Source organism: Myotis brandtii, unplaced genomic scaffold (assembly GCF_000412655.1).
Source record: "Myotis brandtii unplaced genomic scaffold, ASM41265v1 scaffold630, whole genome shotgun sequence".
Classification (NCBI taxonomy): Eukaryota; Metazoa; Chordata; class Mammalia; order Chiroptera; family Vespertilionidae; genus Myotis; species Myotis brandtii.
The window spans coordinates 1,365,458-1,386,738 of NW_005370412.1; the positions used below are offsets into that span (position 1 = coordinate 1,365,458).

A 21,281-nucleotide genomic window follows, 5' to 3' on the forward strand; every position below is an offset into this window, starting at 1 on the left:
GGCAGCTTAATTCAGTGGGGGAGTTTTCACTGAGGAATGGGCCGGGAGGAAAGCAGTCGTTCATGCTCGGTGATGCTGGAAGGAAAACAAAATGAAATCGGCCAAACTAAAGTTTCCTAGGCTTTCTGTTAGCACCGGGATTTTCCCACAGTGGTAAAGGAAACGAGTGCTTTCTTTCCAGCTCCCTGCTTTCACCCCGACTGTTGGACAGGTTTGCTCACTTGTTTTTCCCTTTGAGCTGTCCTGACTCCATCTTTGATTGCTGCTGGATTGTATGGAGATAGAAACTTTAATTGCATTTTATTTCTGTATCAGCTTTGTAGCCATTAAATAAATGCAAGAAAGATGGATTCTGAGGTTGTTACAACCTGTCAGCTTTATGTTTTAAATGTCAAAACAAACAAATCTGAGAACTGTCAAGTTCCCAGAAGGTTAGTACTAATAACCATCCAGTGTCCCTTTGCTTTCAACTAGTTGCTACTGGCTTCCTGTTTCTGTAGTGGAGCAAGTTGACCTGGTGCCTGAGTGTTAAATTTTTTTAAGGGTTCTTAGAAAAATGTAAATGGTACTTGAAGTGAAATACTTCATTAACCAAGATACAGTAAAATATACAGTTATTGACAATTCCCTAAAAAGGGTTTTCTTCACCTTACTCTAATTTAGATGGGAAAATGTTAAGTTGTAGATTTGTTTTTTAGTAATATGTCACTCTCTATCTGGAAAATGTGTTATTTATTGAAAGGATTGATTTAGGGATTAATTTTTAAATGTTAAAGCTGTGTGTTTTCCCCCTGAATGAAAGTTCTTAAATGCTTAGGTTGCAAAGGTAATCTCTGGCACTGGGGATCAGAGAAAATCAGAAATTTTTTGTTTGATTTTTAATGGAATTTGTGAAAATGTTAAATTGCTCTGCCATCTTGACATTTGTTATTTCCTGAGAGTATCCAATACAGTCTCCTGATGTTTGCTCACTGATTAGATATCACTGCTTTATTGGCCTGGAGTTTTGGTTGATTTTGACATCATTTTATTGTCTGTAATGTGCCTGAAGGAAATGAGATTTTCAATATCTTCTGCTGTGCATAGGTAAAGTTAGCCACATGGGTGCCTCCGGACTGTATATGTGACAGAGTATTTGAGAAGCCATGTAGTTCTGCTCATTAAAAGTACTGAAAATGCATCACACAACGTGGAAAAATTAAAGACGCCTAGATTGTGGCCCTTACCCTAGGAGCTGATAGTCTAATCTGAGAAACAACTGACCGTAAAACTTAAGTAGAAATGACAGGTGGCAAGTGCTGAAGTGCTGTAGTGAATACTACAGAAGATAAATGCCCCAGGAGTTTGGAGAAAGGTGACTCATTAGGGATGGTTATGACTGGAAAAGCTTTCGGAGGCAGTATTAAGTCTTGCGTTAGGTTTTGAAGGTGGGCAGAATTTAGGTAATTCAGGCCTGTCTCATCTGGACTCTTACCGAGGAGTCTCTCATTGTTCTTCCTGCTGCCACTCTCTTTCCTCTTCCATGCACCCCTGGCTGTATCGGATCAGTTCTATCCAAAATACAATGGGAGCTACAGATGCCATTTCACGTTTCCTAGTAGCCACGTTAAAAAGCAAAAATAAGCAGGCGAAATTAGTTTTAATGTCATCGTCAGCCTAATAGGTTCAAAATATTTCAACATGTGATTGATCAGTAAAGATTATTAATGAGATCGTTAACTTTTTTTGAACTAAGTTTTCAAAGTCTAGTGTGTATTTTACACTTGCAGCACATCTTAATTTAAATGCTAAATTTTTTTTTTCATGAGAAATACTTATCTGCGCTTAGGGTTACTAAACTTAGTGTTGAGAAAGTAGAGTCACATACCCAAACTATTCCGAGCATACTTAAAATTTTTCCAGCAACCGAATTACATATTAGTTTCTCAATTTAAATTAATTTAAATTAAAAATTTAGTTCCTCAGTCACACTAGGGCATTTTAGGCATTCAGTCGTCATGTGGCTTCCGTATTAGGCAGCACAGAACCCAAGCAGGGCTTCTGAGTTATTATCACTTAGCGGCTGCCTGTTGCCTGCAGAATAAAGCCCAAGCACTTCATGACCTTCATGACACAGCCTTATCTCCCCTCCTCTCACTCTCCCTGCCCCCATGCCTGGCCCAGTACTGTGACCATGACCCCAGTACTAGATGCTCCTACTCCACATGCTCCTCCTCTGGCTGATTCACCCACACGGCTTCCAGCATCTGGTGTCAGCATCTCCACTGTCTCCAGGAAATGCTTGCTTCCTTTGGCACCTGTAATACCTTATGGCACCTCTTCCTCTGTCTTGCATTATTAGATTATGAGCTCTGAGGGTTGGGACTGTTTACTTTTCCTGTATTTCCAGCCCAGTACCTTGGATTTGTTAGCATAAATGTTGAACGAATACCCTTTGGTGGTGGTGGTTCATGGGTGGGAACGCCAGCAGCAAAGGCCCTGAGATGAGCATTGTTTGTTTAGAAATCATCAAGGCAAACATCCCAGGTGGAGTAGGAAGTTTATTTGGGGAGTAATAATAATAATGGCTAGCATTTAAAGGATGCCACTCCTATGCCAGGCATTGTGTGCTAAGTAAGCACTTTATAAGGATTTTCACTTCATAAGAACAGTTCTCTGATGTGGGTATGGGCCACGTTTTAGAGATGAGGCTGAGGGTGCACAGAGGAGTTAAGTCACTTGCCAGGGTTACACAGCTAATAAGTGGTAGACCCAGGATTCAAATGTGAACTGCCTAACTCTTATACTGTTAACACTTCACAGGAAGTACAAGGTAGGATAGGGTCAAGGAGAGTCTTATCTTGAGGCCACCAGAGATTTTTAAAGCAGAGAAATTACATGAAATCAGGGTTTCAGGAAGGTTGATTTGGTAATAGTGTTGGATAAATCAGTGTGAGGAAAGATGAAAAAGGAGACCAGTTAGAAAGCTGCCTTACAAGACAACCCGCTTGGGTCCCCTCCCTGTAGTAGGGAGCTTGTCTGTAATATACCTTTACTTTCGCTAAAAAAGAAAAAAAGCTGTCTTATATATGCCATGATGACTGGGTGTTTGAGGCTCATTTTTTACACTGTTGAAGTCTTGTCCGGAGTACAGAGGAGAAAAGCCCACAGCTGGAAGCCGTTTGAGGGATGGGGTGGGATGCCTCTTAGGGCGAGGGTGGGGTGCCGACAATTCACCGTGGTTTACACACATGGTCAGTGGTGTAATTCACACTCCATGCCTGAACCTCCTGGCTCTGCCTATCACCTTTGGCTGCCTGTGTCCTCTCCCCATCCATCAGGGTAGCCTCACTGGTTGATCCTCCGTGTGTTCTCAGGTACTTCCTGTGTGTCTGTGCACCTCCCACATCCTGGTCACTCTGGTACAACTCTCTCCTGAGAGCTTTTCTCTTTTCTACTAATTACTGCACATCCTCCACGCACATCCAAGGTGCTGGGCGGGTATCTTCTCTTTCTCTTCTCCTTCCTCCTGCCTATAAGCGCCTGGCTGGTCCATCCTCTTCTCATCCCTCTTCACTCCTGACTCCACACTCTCCTTCAGTCCTGTGTCCACTTGGTCATCATGTCCTATTGGTGCCATCACAAGGATATCTCTGGAATCTTCTCTAACGCTCTGGTTTTGGTTTGGTTCCTCTACCCTAGTTCATGTCCATGTCCTCTCCCATCATACTTTTATTTCCAGGTTCTCAGCTGTGGATCAGTGTTGAAATAATGGCATAAGTAAGCAAAAAAGCAAGATAGTAGGGGTTATGTTGTATTATCCTCTCACCATATCTTATCTATATACTAGAGGCCTGATGCACGAAATTTGTGCAGGGGGCTCGGCCCTCGCAGCCCCGGCTTCGTCCGGTAGGTCGTCCGGCTGTCCGGTCTATTTAGCATATTACGCGTTTATTATTATAGATAGAACCTTTTAGAGTATGAGCTCCTGGAAGGCAAGCATTGTGCATCCTGTTCACAATGCTAAGAAAACTGTTTATCGGTATAGTCTCTGTGGAAAAAAAACAATTCTTGTTGGCAGAGGAGCTTTAGTCCAGTACAATTGGATGTAAGTCATATCTGATTTCCTACTTTTAAAAAAATCAGAATCAGATGTTTCATTGTAAAAACAACGTTACAAACATTGGTTATAAATGTATTGAATGCCTAATACTATATTTGGCTCCTGAGATTGTAGTCTAGTTTGGAGAACACTATGCAGAATGGGAAGAGTGTAGGGGAAGACAATGTGCATTGTGTACAATTTTGGAATGGAGTTGAGATGCTGTGGAGATTGAAAAAAGGAAAGACCCTGAGTGGGAATGTTGGTCAAGGACACTTTAGTGACGCAAGTAGGGTCTCAATCTGGGCTTAAAGGAAACGTCTGTTTTTCATTTGCAGAGGTGTAGGGACTCTCCCTGGCTAGGGAAACGCGCACAAAAGTCCAGAGCCAGGAATGAGAAAAGGGAGGGTGCGAAGATGGCCTCCCTACTGAAACCAAATTTGTGTTAATGAAAATCAGGTTGGATATTAAAGTCGGCCAGCTTAGGGGAAGGGGGGCATGGAATACCCAGCTGAGGAGTTTAAATTTAATATGTTTCCTATCATCAATTCTTAACCAGGAGGCGGTTTTCACTCCCAGTTACTATTCACTTGCCTGTGGTCAAACAGCTTTTCAGGGCTCAATCCCAGGTGTACTGAGTCCAGAAAGAAAATCCACTTGTCTGGAGGCTTAACAAAGATGGAATTGACTAGGTCTTCGTAGTGAAAGGTGCCTCGTACTCAGAGTCAGAAGAGCTCGGGGCAGGCAGCCAAGATGGCTGAGCCCCAGTTCTCTTATTTGCTCAATGAGTGCAGACTAGTTATCTTGAAAGTTCCTTCCAGATCTCAACTCCAGTGATTGGGCTTAAGTAGAGGTTGTGCAAGGTGAGAAGTGAGAGGAAGAGTCAGAGAGGACACTTGTCTAGACAAGTTTTGAATCTTGGAAAACAGTGGCACTATTTACTCAAACAGGAAGTTAGAGAAGGAAGCAGATTTTTAACCCCAGTTTTACCTTTTTGTTTGAATACTTGCCTTTTTGTGTGTGTAGGGAGGACATGGTTTGTTTGGTTTTATGCAGCTAAAATATAGGAGTGAATCCTGGGTGAGTGGTTGGGGTTGGAAACGCAGCTGGGGAGTCCTAAAGGGGTCTTTTGAACCTGTGAATGTTGACGAGAACCTAGAAGCTGTAAAAAGACTGCTGAGGGAGAAACACTGGGACCAGGTGGAGGAAGAGCAGAGAGAAAACTGGTAGAAACTAGAAGAGCACAGTGGCACAAAACCAAAGGAAGTGAGAGTTGCAAGAAAATCAATATGAAGGCTGTTGTGTCTAGTGACTGAAAATGAGAACGAGTTAAGTCACTCACGACTCGGACCTGCAGGCAGTGGTGGCGGTAGCCCCATCCCAGGGGAGCCGCGGAAGCAGCAGCAGGTTGAGGTCAAAACTGTAGGTAACTAAGTCAAGACAACTTTTCTTTTAACCCACAAGAGTAATTGCAAAATTACTGTTGACCCACCCGGGGTGGGATTGTGGGTCATGTGGTGAGTGTACACTTAATTTTAAGAAACAACCAAACTGTTTTCCAAAGGGCCTGTACCATTTTGCATTCCCGCCACTAACACATGAGAGTTCCAGGTTCTCTGCCACCTTGTCAGCACTCGGTACGATCAGTGTTGTTTTCTTCTTAAAGCCATTCTAGGTATGTAGTGGCATCTCCTGGTGGATTTAATTTGCTTTTCCTGATGACTAATGGCATTGAGCATCTTGTCATCTCTGTCTTCAGTGGTGAAGGGACTGTTCAACTCTTTTTGCCTCTTTTTAAATTAAGTTTTTTTTCTGTTAAAATTTGAGTTTTTAAAATGTATATAAAAAAGATATGTCATTAGTTCGATGTGTAAAAGTTTTCTCCCTGCCGTGGTGCCCGTTTCCATATTCTATGGACAACATAAGCGCGTGCACGAAGCACTCTTGCTGTCTTGTGAAATAATGGCTGTCTCCAGGAAAAGCACTTCCCCCCACACAGAATCTCCTTTTTACTTGAAAGAATGACTGACAAACTGGTTGTTGAGACTTGCATATGTTCTCAGATCTCAAAATTACCTAAAAAATACTTGAGACATTTTCTTTAAAATGAATGGGGCAAACCTATCACTTCATGGAAAACACCTGAAAATATTTTTGCAGATGATACAATTAGAGCCCACCTCCCTTTTAAAAAGAATTTTGGAAAGTTTTTATCAACTATTATTATCTTACAAATTCCCAATGCTTAAGTTTTTCCTGATGAGATTGGTGGTGATATTACATGATTTGAATACTGTGTAATAAAATGAGTCAGCATTTGAAAGATCTGTGATACCCAGGAAAGTAATACTTTCCAAATGACCATTACATGATGTTATAAAATCACACATGGGTAAAAGATCCATTCCACATACAAGATAGAGCCATAGATTGTAATGTATGATAGTTCAAAAAGTCTTTGATACAGTTCCAGGCTCCACATTGCAACGTTTAAGAAACTGCCATTTGCCGTGTTTTGGTCCACAATTACCTGCAAAAACTATTAAAATACTCCCTTTCCCAACTATATATGTACATGTGGCTGGATTTTATCATCTACTCAACCAAAATGTATGCCAAGAGACTGAATGTAAAAACAGACATGAGAATCCCATTTTTTTGTGTGAAACCAGATATTAAAGAAATTTGAAAAAATAAAAATGTTAAACAGTGCCATTCTTCTCATTATTTTTTTAGAAGTCAGTTTTTACGAAAATGTGCTAACATGTAGTAAGTTCATTGTGATTTTTAATTAGTTGATACATATTTTTTTAAATGTCTGTTTGAATTTCTATAGCAACTTAAGTTCTTTGGAGTTTTCAGTCATTTTGAAGAGAACAAAGGAGTCCTCAGACCAAAAAACACACACACATGGTTGCTGCTTAAGTGATCCTGCATGGGAGTTGTGTACCGGTGGTGGAGAATGTGGTATGCCCTCGCCTGGGGCTTCTTGGGTTTGAGGTTCTTAGTTCTCAAAAAGGAATTTGTATTTACTGTACAGAATTGGTCAATTTTACATCCTTTAAAATGAGATATTGGTCCAGATCCCGCTCTGTCTTCCCATTATTGTAGATGATGTCCCACACTTACAAATAAACCCAGTGCCTCGTGGTATGGGAAGAGTGTACCTCTTTCTCCACCAAATCAGCCGGAAATCTCGGTAAAGAGCAAAGATAGTGGATTTACATCTCACTTCCTTAGGCCTTCCCCTGCTTGTCTCAAATGGAATTTCTCATTAGGACTGAAAGCAAAGGCCGATGGGAGAGGAACTATGAGAGCACTTGCCCAGCACGTAAACTGGGTATGAATGTACCTTGGTAGATGCTTTGCAGGCCGTGGAGCTCAGTGATGTATTCAGCTTGGGCCCAGCAGCTATATGATTCTCTACTGAACACTCATCCTTTTTGCTCATCAGTATTCCACAGACAAAATATTGTCAGACACTTTTCTTCATTTTTGTTAGTGTTCTCTCTTCTGGCACTTGAAATGTCAGCGGGAATCGGATGCATACAAATATGGATTTAAAGCTACAGACAACAAACACCCTGATTGAACACAGAAGAATTGGTTAAGAAATGATAGAAAAATCAGAACCGATCTCTTAGTTTGGGAGCAGTCAAGTCATTATCTTTGTACACAAGAGACCATCTATAATAATAAAAGTGTAATATGCTAATTAGACCAGACGGCCGAACAGTGGAACGACCGTCCAGACGAAGCCGGGGCTGCGAGGGCTGAGCCCCTTGCACAAATTTCGTGCATCAGGCCTCTACTACAATTATAAAATGACACCTTTTTTGGCTTTTATATGTGGTAGTGTTAGATTATAACATTTATCTAGTGGATTTTGACCCAATGGTGGGGGAAAAGTTTTTAAAACCTTGTGACATTATTTAAGGTAAAAGAATACTTGGTCACAGCACTTATGACCTAGTCTCTCTCTGACCCAGAAACACACGAATCTGCTTGACAGCATTGCTAAGTCCAGGAACTAATACTGTTGGGAATCTTCTAATGAGGTTTGGGGTTTTTAAATGTCCCAAATAAAAATCCTTTACCTCTAAAAGATTAACTGAGTAGCCCTTTTTACCTCCCCCTCACCTCCTTCCCCAAGAAAATAAATGTTAATGGCTCTTTAGTTAATTTGTAGTATTGCTTCTAATACTGTGTTAAGCTTAGTGTGTTCGAAGCATAATTAACTTTTTGTCCTTCTCAAACAAACTTGATATTAGAGCTGCTTAAATAATGTCTATTTTATTCTGGACCTCAGCTGAGAATATGATACTTAGACTGTTACTTTAGAGTTTTGAACTTTGATATTTGCCCTTGAAGAGCCTTCTATAAAGACTTTAAGACACTTTGGGGAATAGTGGTTGCTGCTGAGGATGGTGTGTGACCATAATGTTCACGTAAGTCATGCAGGAACTTGTTTATGGGACATGTTGTCTGTGACACTTCTACTTTCTACCTGATTACAGAGAGGTACAGAAAGCTGTCAACACTGCCCAGGGGTTGTTTCAGAGATGGACAGAGCTCCTCCAGGACCCTTCCACGGCCACAAGGGAGGAAATCGACTGGACCACCAACGAGCTGAGAAACAACCTCCGGAGCATAGAGTGGGACCTAGAGGACCTGGACGAAACCATCAATATCCTTTCCATGCTGTCGTGCCGTTTGGGGCAGACAGACAGATGAACACGTTTTTACCCAGATGTCTTATCACGTACTTTGGGCATTTCCTTTTATAATTGATTGATCTTGTTTTTATTTCTATGCCAAGATCTTCTCTAGTGCATGGCGATCCTGCAACACAGCAGCATAGTGCAGTGGTCATGCGTTCGGACCTTGGAGTCAGTCTGTGTGTTAAGTCCTGGCTCCGTCAGTTACTGTGTGACTGTGAACACCCTGCTCTGTGCTTTAATTTCCTTTCCAGTAGAAAGTTAGGATAATAATAGTACCTAGTTCATAGGGTTGTTGAAAGTTTAATAGGCAGAGAGCTTAGAATGGTGCCTGACACAGTGAGCTTCTATAAAAGTGTTAGTAGTCATTACTACATAGAGGTACATACAGACCGATGTTACATATTGGTAATTGGAGCTCAAAAGAAATTCCTTTTGTAGACTGCCTTTTTCCTGTTGAGGAAGTGACGTGACAATGTCCATTGGAGAAATATCTTTTTTCACGAAACAGCGTTTAGTAAAAGAACTATTATGCTAAGTGATGCTATTGATGTTAAAGAAGTCCACTGATCTGACCGACAAACCAGAGCCCTGTAGAAGCTGAAATGACGTGGCCTTTTCCACTGGAAAAATCCCATTTAATAACAACTTTAGATTGAAGACACACCAGGTGTATGTTCTGGGTTCTGTTTTGTTTGTTTAAGTGTGATAAAGCATCAAGGAAACCAGACCTTGTCAGGAACACTCTGTAGTCAGCACAGGTTCACATGCAGCCATTGTGTGAAATGCATCATTTCTAGTCATCATAATGACCCCAGGCACCTTTTAAATTATGAAAAGACAAGTGTGTTCTCTAAAATGAGTGAGACAAAATATGTGAGAGGGTGGGATCAAGATAAGTCTTCCCTTGAAACGGGGCAAGATAAAAAGATTGGGGGAGATAGTATGAAAGAAAGAGGACAAAAGTTTTAATAAGTAGTCACCAACCAGCGAATAGTTATTGACTGTACCATGTGCTGGACATTTTGTTAGTTACTGAGATTGGATTAATAAGCAAAACAGCGTACCAGCCCTCATGGAATGACAGTGAGGGGTAGAGAAGGATTCGGGGACAGACATTAAGATAATAGCACAGATGTGTCCTGCAGACCATGAGAGACAAGTCCAGGGAGTCATGCCAGTGTCTGACGTGGGCAGCAGGACCAGGCCGGGCGTGAGGAGATTGGGGGAAGCCCTGCTGAAGAGGCCTCAATCTCCAGATGAAGAAGGGTTAGCACCTTGAAATAAGTGGGAAGGTTTAATGGCAAATGGAAATGGCTTGCAGAAGCTGTCATGGGAGGCCTGGCTGGTGTGGCTCAGAGGTTGAGTGTCAACCCACGAACCAGGAGGTCATGGTTGGATTCCCAGGCAGGGCACATGCCCTGGTTTCGGGCTTGATCCCCAGTAGGGAATGTGTAGGAGGCAGCCAATCGATGATTCTCTCATCATTGATGTTTCTATTTTTCTCTCCCTATCCCTTCCTCTCTCTGAAATTAATAAAAAACTATTTTTTAAAAAAGCTGTCATGGGAAAGGTGATCTGGGGTCAAGAAAGAATAGATACAAGTGCTGGTCAACATCTGGAAGAGCCCAGCCCAGCTGTGGTCAGCCAGCAGGGCTTTATTGTGGACCCAGTCAGGCCTGTGGGTCTTCCCCTGGCAGGCGTCTCCACCCTGAGGCACAGGATCCTCCCACAGTTGTGGGCAGAGCAAGTCTGAGAACATGAGTGCCAAGTTGACCGTCTTTCCAGAAGCCTTGGGCAGACTTGACTGCTTGCCTGTGACAGAGTCTGTGGTCTAAGGGAATGTGTTTGTGAGGCTGTGGTAATGACATGGCTTTCCCTTGACTTTTTGACCCACGCATAGTTGAAGCAAATCCTAGAAAATTCAATCTCGACGCAACTGAATTGAGTATAAGAAAATCCTTCATCACGAGTACTCGGCAAGTTGTCAGGGTAAGGAAGATGATCTTATCATGTTATTTGTGTGAGAAATAGCCAAAATTCTCAGAACTCTCCCTTAATTGTAAACTAATACGTCGACTCTGAAACCACTTCTTCATATGAATTGAATGCCAGTTTCCCACATAGACTTTCTCTAGTTGAAAGAGAGAAATCTGTCTTTAGTATCATCAGGCATATTTCTTAGAGCAGAAATGAGAGTTGACTGCTGGCTTTGGGAAGTTACTTCAGTGGTATCTACTTGTCCATACCTCTCACTCCTCCAAACCAGTTATCTTTTTCCTCTTTAGTTCTTACTGTACTCTGTATCTGGACTAAAGGAAGAATTACTATTGTAGAAACCATTTGGTTTCTTGATGGATTGGTGATCACTGCATTGTGAAGAGGGACTCTTCCAGGTTTGGATGGCGGTCTCTCACCATCTGAGTTTCAGCTTCGGGAACTCTTGCCACCGTTACCGACATTTCCATATACACTGCCTGACAGGCTTTCGAGAGTTACCCAGAGCAAGCAGGCATCTCTCAGAGCGCAAAACCCCACACAAGTGAACAAATATTTAGTCTCCAATTATTTAGGAAAGAACCCATTGTTTAAAAACCTGAGAGAAAATAGCATTTAAGTCAAATCTTGTATGATTAAGATTTGTTTGTATTTTGAAACTGTATGGCTAAGCCATTTGATTAGCATAACTAGATGTAAGAGAACCAGCTGTCTTGAACATATGTACTAGAAAGCAGCTTCCTGGAGTAAAAAAACTTGGGATCATATCAGTCCTAACATATGGCTTTTTAAGAGTCATCTTAGGCAGGAACCTTGGTACATGTTTGCCAAAAACTTTATGTCATGTGATTTCCTTTTGAAATTATTTCAAATGGTAGATTATCCCTGAGCTTGAAATATTCTTGCTTCTCATTTTATTCATTAGTTGCCTCTTTATATACATATATCTAAATTGTTTATACACAAACATTTTAATGGGGCGGTAACCACTTTGGACCTCTGGTGTGCCCCATCTATATAATGGGCATTTGGATTAGACAATCCTAATTTCTGGCCAGTTCAGAAAGCTATTCTGATAAGGAAGCCCTGTTGTTTGATAATGTATGTTTTGGTAAGGTAAATAATTCCCCCATATTAATCTTATAAATACAGTTTGCTTCTTTATTTTTGGTAGATTTTCTGAAGGACACCGCTGTAAATGTTGGTATTTAAATGGTGTCTTGCAGTAAAACATGTATTTCTTGACCTTATTTATTAAAGTTGTTCTTTCTGAAAGGTTGTATTGTAAATCTTGCAAATTGAAATTCAGAGGTTAATATATTGAAAGTTAAGTTAGTTCTTACTTCAAATTGTAATTTGAAGTAGAATCCAAAGTTTGTTTTCTGATATCCTTAAAAGAAGTGTTGTAAATCAAGTCCGAGCAACATAATGTTGTAGCTTCTAGAGCTGAGATATAAACCATCCTCAGCTATATATGATCCTACTGAATACTTAGGGTTGTTCATCATCCTTGTTTTAATTTAAATAAAGTCTAGCTGAAGTCCTGTAGAAGAGAAGGAAGCAGTGGGTACTTTGAAAGTTGAAGCAACGTGGTTATCACTCAGACTTTCCACAGTGGGACTTACGAAAGCTGTGGCACTGTCTGCTCTCCCATTCACTTGTCATGGGTCTTAGAAGAAGTTTCCAAAAGCCTAAAACCTCAACATTTGCATCTATAAAATAGTCTCCCGGCCAACAGAAAATTATAAAGTATTTTGGCAGCCTTAAAAAATTTGTATAGTACTCAGTTCAAATCATTATAAAGTATATTGGATTGTGGTTACAGTTGATAAGCAAAATGGCTCATATTTAGCAAAGTGATTTTTCTTCATTGTAAGTAATGGGTCTATTCATTTTTCTTTCCATACAAAATTATTTCTAATGCCACTCTGGAAATTCACTCTGGTTAGAAATAGTCTGCACTTCACATGAATCCAACTCAAAAATAAAATAAGTGACCTGTTTGTCATATCACTATTTGGAAGTTTTTGCAGGTGTTTAGTGGTAATTATCCTAAAGCGCATGGGTGTTCATTATACTTGATGATGCTAGCCCTTGAGCACAGGCCTTTGTGTTTGAGCCCCAAGGTTGCCATTTTCTGACTATGTGACCTTGAGAAAGTACCTTAAGCCTTTTTAGATGTCAGTCTCTTCAGCTGTAAAATAGAGACAATGCCAGCTTCATAGGGTCGTTGTGAGAATTCAGAGATAATGTGCGGAAGCATTTAACAGTGTTTCTGGCTTATAGTAGGTTCCCAGGAAATACAAGTTCCTTTTCTCTTTTCTCCTAATTAAATTTAGTGCCCAGGTTACCTCTTTTTAAAGGGAGGTTCTCTTTATTTCCTTTATTTATGAGACTAAAAAAAAAAGCCAAAGAATGTTATCTTTTTGTTTTAAAAAAATTAATAAGTTATGTGTATTTTGCTAGTGTACAAAATGTTAACTGTGACTCTGTTTCATCTAAGGATATTCTTTTGTTTTCTGGTCTCCTCCTTACCTCATTAGGACATGAAAGATCAGATGTCAACTTCATCTGTGCAGGCATTAGCTGAAAGAAAAAACAGACAGGTGAGTAAACCTGAATATAGAGTATCAAATCAAGGAAAACGCAGAGTTAGATGCTGACATCTGTGTATCATGTGATCCGGCAGAAGCCCTGTGCCTGCTGAGCCTGGAGGGAGGCTGGCAGGTTTTGTGAAAGGCCAGTCATCAGCCTGCCCTGCAGCATGGTCAGCTGTCCTGCCCTGCCCTCCTCCCTCCCACCCTCTGCTTCTCTCCTCTGGGGTTCAGAGTGCCCTTACCACACAGCCATTTATTCTGCACCTGCTGGGCACATTCTGTGTGCCAGGTTCTGTTAAGGGCTGTAATTGCTTAGTTACTTGTCTTTTTCTCTGCTGGACCCCAGGCTCCTTGAGAGTGAGGAGGGATTGTGTCATGTTTTTTTTGTTGGTGGGGTTTTCTTTTTGTTTGTTTGTTGTTTTTTTTTCATTTCCAGCTGCTATTGCATTGCATACCTCATAGAATTCACTAGATAGTTAACAACTGAAATTTTATGAAATTTAGAATAAAATGAAAGACATTTGAAGAATCTTAAATGTGTGTGAATTTAATGTGTTAAATTTAAGTCTTTCATCATTTTAAATATCTTTTCTTTGAGATGAGATCCAGTTTTTATTAGTTATTACAAATGATTCATGAAACCTAATAAATTTCTGAAACCAAAGCACCAATATTAACACATCTAAAATAAAAGTTACAAGAAACCAGCTCTTGAATTTTAGGTATCTTATTAAAATTAGACACTTTTGTGTATGATAGAAATTCCTTTCCAACTGATAAAATGCAGTCCTTTTTAAAAAAATATACAACATCACCTAAAATATAGACTTGATTTAGAGTTCATTCAGACTCCATAAAGTTACCAATAGTCCATTTATTAGACTCTTAACTCAAGAATTCAGCTCACCGTATCTAACTGACTAGGAATCAGCAATTCCCTACTTTATACCTGGAGGTGTGTCTTGACCCACTTAATTTTGAAAAATAAATACAAAAGCTCAGCAAAGGGGAGGGGGCTCTCCAAGTATCACCTCACTTAATTTTTCTGTTTCCTTTCCCTGGGTTTCATTTTTCAAGTTATTGTTGTTTTTATTTTTCCTGTCTCCCTACCTTGTGACAGTGAAGTAGGTAACACCTACTCTCCGTTACTCCTAATCTCAGATAGTATAGTTGAGCATATAATATGTGCATTTATGCATTGCCTTTCCAAGTATGGCTTGGGATTTTGTTTTTGGGGGATAGTGAAATGTCTTGGAGTCACAGATTGTGAAGGAATAGCAGGTACAGGGTCCTCTAAGCACTCAAGCGGGCAGAGTCCCCCTTGCTGCCCTGCCAGTACCTGGTGCTGTGCTGCTTGCTGCCTAGCCAGGTCCTCCTGCTCTGGACCTACACACAGGCTGGTCTTCCAGTGCCCTGGTCCCTCTCTCCATCTTCTTTCCCAGTAGAACAGACTCTTAGAGGCCAGACTGATGAAATCTAAGCTACTGCACAATAAAGCATAAACAACTCTTAACAGTGTGTCCTATGTCCACCTAACCGTAGCCCATGGATAAGCTAGAAAAAATAGCCTTTACTCGGCCCAGGAACACACAGGGCCCTAGGGGAGCCCCACTTCTCTGTCCACAGCCTAATGATGCACTAGAGCCTTTTTCTGACCTGGAAGAAATTAACTATGGGCCTCAGTGTCCTCCACAGAGCACCTTAGAGTCTGCATCAGACCAGCAGATGTTTTAAATCTTGACTGACAGCCCTAAGACCAGGCTGGGGCAGAGCCACCCGAAAAAATCCTTGCTCTGTTTTATACCTGAGACAGTCACTGTCCAGCCTTTTGATTGGACTGAGGCGCTGGTCTGCTGGAAGCTCTCAGGCATCCTGATCCTCTCCTCATAACCATCTGGAATTATGCTCTGCATCCCAGGCTTCCCCGAGCCTTGCCCCTGACTGTGGCCATTTGACTGAATTCACCCCTGAAAGTCAAGGGAGGTCAGTGTCGGTATTGAGGGGCTGTTGGAGGGCTTTTCAGACAGAGAACCAAGTAATCAGTGAGGCTTTTAACAGTCCCAGAGATAAACAGTAGCTGGTAAGAAGAACTGGCAACTCTGTAAGGAAAAAGAATCGTGGTCACCCCAGGAGCTGGTCCACGTGCAGGGCTGGGCGAGCAGTTACTTTACCAGCTTGTCAGAAAGGCTTGCGGGGATCCTGGTCAGCCTAGATCGAGCTCACCTCCCTGCCCGCCTCTTCATGTACGGAAGACAGTCCCAAACTTCTCCTTTCCTTGCTACAAACTTCCTCGAATTCCTATTGGGGAGTCTGCCCCTGGCATCTGAGGGCCCTGGTGGTGATACTGACTTGGGTCAGGCACTCATTGTTGCCGTACCTGCCTAGTGATGCAACGCCCAGTTCCCGTCTGTGAGGCTTGTAGCCTTTTAGTTCAACTGAGGGGCATTGGGATTTATTCATGGGTTAAATTGAACAGACATTGATGGTTCTTATGCCTTCTGTGTGTGAGACTATGACTTAGCTTCTTATCATTCTAGGACTCTCTTTCCCCCCTTAAAAAAACAAACTGAAAACCTCTTGGGTCACAGGACTCTAGGTCTCTGGAATCCGTTGGACTGGAACATGGGTCTCTGGTGAACTTCCGAGGGTGCTAGGCAGAGCTGGCCTGGAGGCTGGGTGCTCTCAGATTGTAACGCTGTGTACAGATGGGCGTTTGTCGATTTAAAGTTGACATTTGCATTTTAATGGGACAAATCCCATTGGTGAGTCCCACTGGGAGAGTGTGGAGACAGTGCCCTTCCTGGCATCCCTTAAATCGGACCACGCAGGCACCAACCTGTACCACTGTGAAGGTGGATCTGGGGAAGGCGATGGTGAGCAGAGAACGCTTTATGTCGGCGATGGAGCACTTGCTCAGAAAGTAACCGCTTGTTTCCCCTTCCCTCTCGCAGGCGCTGCTGGGAGACAGCGGTGGCCAGAAGTGGAGCACAGGAACCCCAGATAAATACGGGCGCCTGGACCGTGAGCTCCAATTAGCCAACTCCCACTTCATCGAGGAGCAGCAGGCACAGCAACAGGTACTGGGAACCCGCTGCTGAGGACTGAGATGTGGAGGCGGGCACCTCCCTGGGTCCTCGGCCAGCCAGGGGCTTCTGTTGTTATGACAGGCAGGTTGGACCAGAGCTTGCCCTGCGGCTGCCTGTGTCTACCTGTGCAATGATTGCATATATCAAGGGTTTCTGAAGCCTCCTCTACAGCACGGCTCTTTCACGAGAACCAAGCTTGATTAGGTCTCTGAGGAAAAGTAGACCAGACCTCCAAAACTGACAGACAAGGCCACTGGTTTAAAAACAAACAAAAGAACACGTCTTCCCCCACCTCCACTCATATATTCAGTTTCTTGTTCATTTCAACAAAGGCACACTTTCAGAAGAATTGAGTCCTGTTTTTTTTCATCAAAAATTATTACTGGTTCCATTATACATGAAAATGGTTGCTTGAGTGGAGGTGAAGGGTAGAAGGAAAGGGAGGTTGATTATCTCTGTGTTGCTTTTGACGTGTAGTTGGAATAAAAGGAAACTAATAATAATATACCTGAGGATTTGAAGATTATCTACCCATTGAAGCTCTTGGTTCTTAAATATTGTGTTATATATATATATATTATATAGGCTATATGTTCTTTTGCCATTAGCATGTTTGCTTAACCAGCTGTCTGCTTACATTGCTATTAACCAAGCAAATTTAAAAAAAATAAAAATAAAAAGGAGGAAGCTACCACACATTAAATGAAACATTTATCATCCAGCAATTATCCTTGAGGTTACTTACTGTCACAGGCCGCCTCTGTGTGTCCTTGAGGAGGGAGGAAAGGACTCTGTGTGTGGTTTTCCCACGTCCAGAGCTTTGTATTTAAGTCAGCTGTGTTGAGACCCTGACCCCGGCACTGGCTTCCTCTGCCCAGCATCCCCGTGTCTCAGTGATCACTGCACAGGTGCTCTTGGCCATTGTCTGGTCCCTTGTTGGACTCCAGCCAACCAGAATCAATCTCTCTTGGTGGCTTTAAGCCCCGCTGACTGTTCACAAGTCGGATCAGCAGGAGCTATCAGAAGCTTGACAATCCAGCCTTTGGAGCAGTGTGTTCTTAGGGGCGCCGGTCTGGTCCTTTGATTTCTGGGCTTTGCTTCTGAATGAGAATTGTCCCAAGTTGGCAGAGAAGGTAGCAGCTGCTGGAGTGCTGGGCTTGGAACCAGGTAAGACGGCTTTTAATTGCTTGTTTCCCATTTCTCTGGCACCAGCTGATCGTGGAGCAGCAGGATGAGCAGTTGGAGCTGGTCTCTGGCAGCATCGGGGTGCTGAAGAATATGTCCCAGCGCATCGGAGGGGAGCTGGAGGAACAGGCAGTGTGAGCACGAGACCGCCCCTCTCGGGGCCATGAAATTGAGGGGAAGGGCCATCTTACAGGACCCCTAACAAGCCTGACAGTTACGTGACTAGTAAAACCCAAAACTATTTTATTTATAGCTACATCTGTATTGTTTTATAGACTTGCCCCTCCAAAAGAAGCAAATTGTCAGTTAAAATATTCAGCAGGGTTTGGGCAAAGTTATGATGATGATTATTATTTTTCAACACCTGCAAAAACACTCAAATTCCTCTGAGCAGGTACTTGAAGTGTGGTTGGGACTGGGACTGGGAAACAGACATGTAATCTCTGGAGATTTGTGTCCTGCAGAGGATCAGACATGAGCTACTGTTATCATCCCACGATTCTCCCACTACATCTTACATTTCAACTTCATGAGAAAAGCTTAAAAATTTAACTCCAATTAATACAAAATATTCCCCTTCAAACATCAAAAGTAAAAATACACCAGGAAATATAGCTGGAGTTATTTGTTTTTTCCTTCAGCACAATCTTTTTTAACTCTGAAGGATGACATCAAAATCAGCATTCTTAAATGCTACTACATAATACCTTTACCATTTTATAATATTTTTCTGGGGAAAAAAAGATAATCTACTAGAATATATCAGAAAGTCTTCTATCTCAATTTTGTGTTCAGTGTTATACATTCATTTATAATAAATTCAAACCGGGCACTTGTTCAGGGAGGCCCTGGGTATCGCAGAGGAGCGAACAGAACAGTCAGTGTCTCTGCCATCAGAGAGCCTACCATTTACTGGGTAGACTGGCTATTATGTAAATGAATGCAAGTCATGCATTGGTGACAGAGGAGGGGGACCTGCTGTGAGGGGGGAGTGCATGGTGCCTTGAGAGCCCTGGCTTAGCCCAAGCTCAGAGTTCTCTGCAGAAATATTCACATGTGTGATTATGGGGACTGCCCCAGGCCCTGCTGAGGCCCTGTTTAAATTCCAAAAATTCTGAATTAAGAAACATGTCTGTCCCAGATAATAGATTGGGGGCTTGAATCCCAGTGTTGCTGGCTGATGTTTGCTAAAACTAAGGCCTAGGCCCTGACCGAATCCCATGGCCCATGCATCGCCCAGGCTGTGTGTTTACCCGCTGCCTTCCCCACACCTGCTTCTCTCTCTAGTATGCTGGATGATTTCTCCCATGAGTTGGAGAGCACTCACTCTCGGCTGGACAATGTGATGAAGAAACTTGCAAAAGTATCGCACATGACCAGTGGTAAGTATGGTGCTTAATTGTCGGAACAGCCTCGGGGGTTCTCGCACGGCGTGCCCATTCAGATCCCTTTCCTGTGGCACATTTTCCCACAGCTGGTTGATGGTTGGTGGCCTTTCTCCTGGTGGAGCCACTTGCTTTCCAATTACAAAATCCTTTTTTCTTTTCTTTTTTTCCTATTTCCTTGCCAAAAAGGGGAATTTATTTTAAAATAGTAATTAAGGAGCCAGTTACTGTTTCTCCTGGACTGACTTCATTGAAAGAAAAACCCTACCATTTCAGAATAAGATGCCCTTGCAGATCTAATTTACATAGTTTATATTTAACTCCACCCTGAAACATTCCAGCAAATTTGCACCAGGATGGGGATGAAAAAGTAACATCTTTCAAATTAGTTACTATATAGGAAGATGTGTTCCAGTGACTGTATTTTATTACTGCAACTGATGTCCCCTATTACAGAAGAAATAACATTTTTTAAATCAAAGAAAATCCAGTATTTCTTTTTTTTCTCTTTACTTGATGGGGGTTGGGTGGTGAAAGGAGGAACTGAGATATGCCTTGAGGTAATTTAAGTGTTCTTGAACCAAAACACCGCCTCCCCCATGAGAACTTCCTGTTTCTTGACACCTCGTTTTCCTATTGGTTTCCTGGTCAGGTACATGTCAGAGAGTCTAATAGTTTAGCCTTTTGAGGCAAAATTTAAATATATGTGTATATTTGCTTTTCAGCAGTTTAACTCATAGTCAAGTTACATTAACAGTTCTCTGGGCCTCAGTTTCTTATTGATTAAAAATTAGGGTGATGCCTGGCTCTTAAGGTCATTGTGAGGATTAAATGAAATAGTAATAATTAATGTTTAGCAGTGTCTCCCATGTATTTTAGTACTTAGTAAATGTTTATTTAAAAAAATCATAAGACAGGAAGAAGATGGCCCCAAGGGGCAATGACCTGGTATGTCCAAAACCAAGGGAAGCTCATAGCTAGGCTTATTTCCTTTCTTCCCAGGATCAAGTGTGTTTGTGCTTCTAGGAGGCTCGTCATTGCCTGAAGCAGGCACAACTTAGTTCATCTTTGACACTTTGAGAGAGAAGTTTGCAAAGTGGTTTTTTTCTGATTCCCTCTGCTCTCTCCTCTTCCACCCTCACCCCTCTGTTTAAAAAAAAAAAAGCGTTAATGAAGTATTATATAATCAGTTTAAACACCAGCCCTCTCACTAGTGTATGTATTAGTCGCAGTCAAGTAGCTACTTCAGCACCAGTTTTGTTTGGGGAAGAGCAAACGAACAAAGATGCTCTGTATCTGTGCTTCCCGGCGTTCCGGGTATGAATAATTTAGAAAAGTACTTGCATTGTGATAAGCTGTCCAGTGTGTATAAATAGCACCGAAACTCGCTTATGTTTTATTCTACTTTCTCCCGCACGAAAGGTTTGGGAGCAAAGTAAGAGCTTTAGATTTGTCTAGGAAAGGGAGCCAGGGAACAGCGCATTGGCCTGAAAGGCCCTGCAGTTTGGACAGCTCGCCTGTGGTTTTCATTCCCATCCTTGCTTGCTGCCCGGGAAAGATTGTCCCGGGCCTCCTGCTTGGTGGTGTCTGTTTCAGGTTGAGGACACAGCAATTTGTATTTGTCTCTGTCCTCCATAACTTTTGGGAAAGTTAACTGCTTTTTTCATCAAACCTGTACATACAGAAAGTATATTAAGACACGCTGAAGTTTGATTAGGCAGTAACTGAACACACGTCCCACGGTTCTGGAGAGCCCGAACATCTGGGCTCCCATGGCCGGCTGCTTACCCAAGAGAGACACCATCTTGTCATTTTCCTACCCGATGTCCATTCTTTTAGGTAGATGCCAGGGTTTCCTTCCCCCCACTTTCTGAATTCTACTGTTCATCTTTTCTCTTTAGGGGAGGGAAATATTTTGGGAGGAAAAAAAAAAAACTTCTACTGGTGTTCCCTTTGTTCCCTATGCTCTCTGAGGCAAGTGGTTAGGACTTGTCACTTGAGGTCCCAAAAGCCCTGTGGTTAGTCCCACCCCTTCTCTGGAGAAGTCAGCTCAGGTAACAGCACCCTGAGGTTACCTAGTTCATGCTTCATAGAAGCAGTTTACCACTTCAAAGGAACATGGCTTTAAAGAGCATTTCTGGGCTGTGCTAGCTTGCGTGATGGATGTTCTCCTTGATGAAAACTCCTACTTAATGCAATCACAGAAGAGAAAGTGATTGGGGGGGGGGGGG

General features: G+C 42.2%; 1 protein-coding gene across 1 annotated transcript in view; it reads left to right on the top strand.

Annotated features, from left to right (window-relative positions):
- STX6 (syntaxin 6) overlaps positions 1–21,281 on the top strand; it is a 25,045-nt gene that overhangs the window by 530 nt on the left and 3,234 nt on the right. Inside the window, exons 2-7 of the mRNA XM_005880228.2 lie at positions 8,599–8,768; positions 10,697–10,791; positions 13,341–13,403; positions 16,346–16,471; positions 17,693–17,799; positions 18,953–19,047. Of these exons, the coding sequence (XP_005880290.1) occupies positions 8,599–8,768; positions 10,697–10,791; positions 13,341–13,403; positions 16,346–16,471; positions 17,693–17,799; positions 18,953–19,047 (656 nt within the window). The remainder of the gene's footprint in view (positions 1–8,598; positions 8,769–10,696; positions 10,792–13,340; positions 13,404–16,345; positions 16,472–17,692; positions 17,800–18,952; positions 19,048–21,281) is intronic.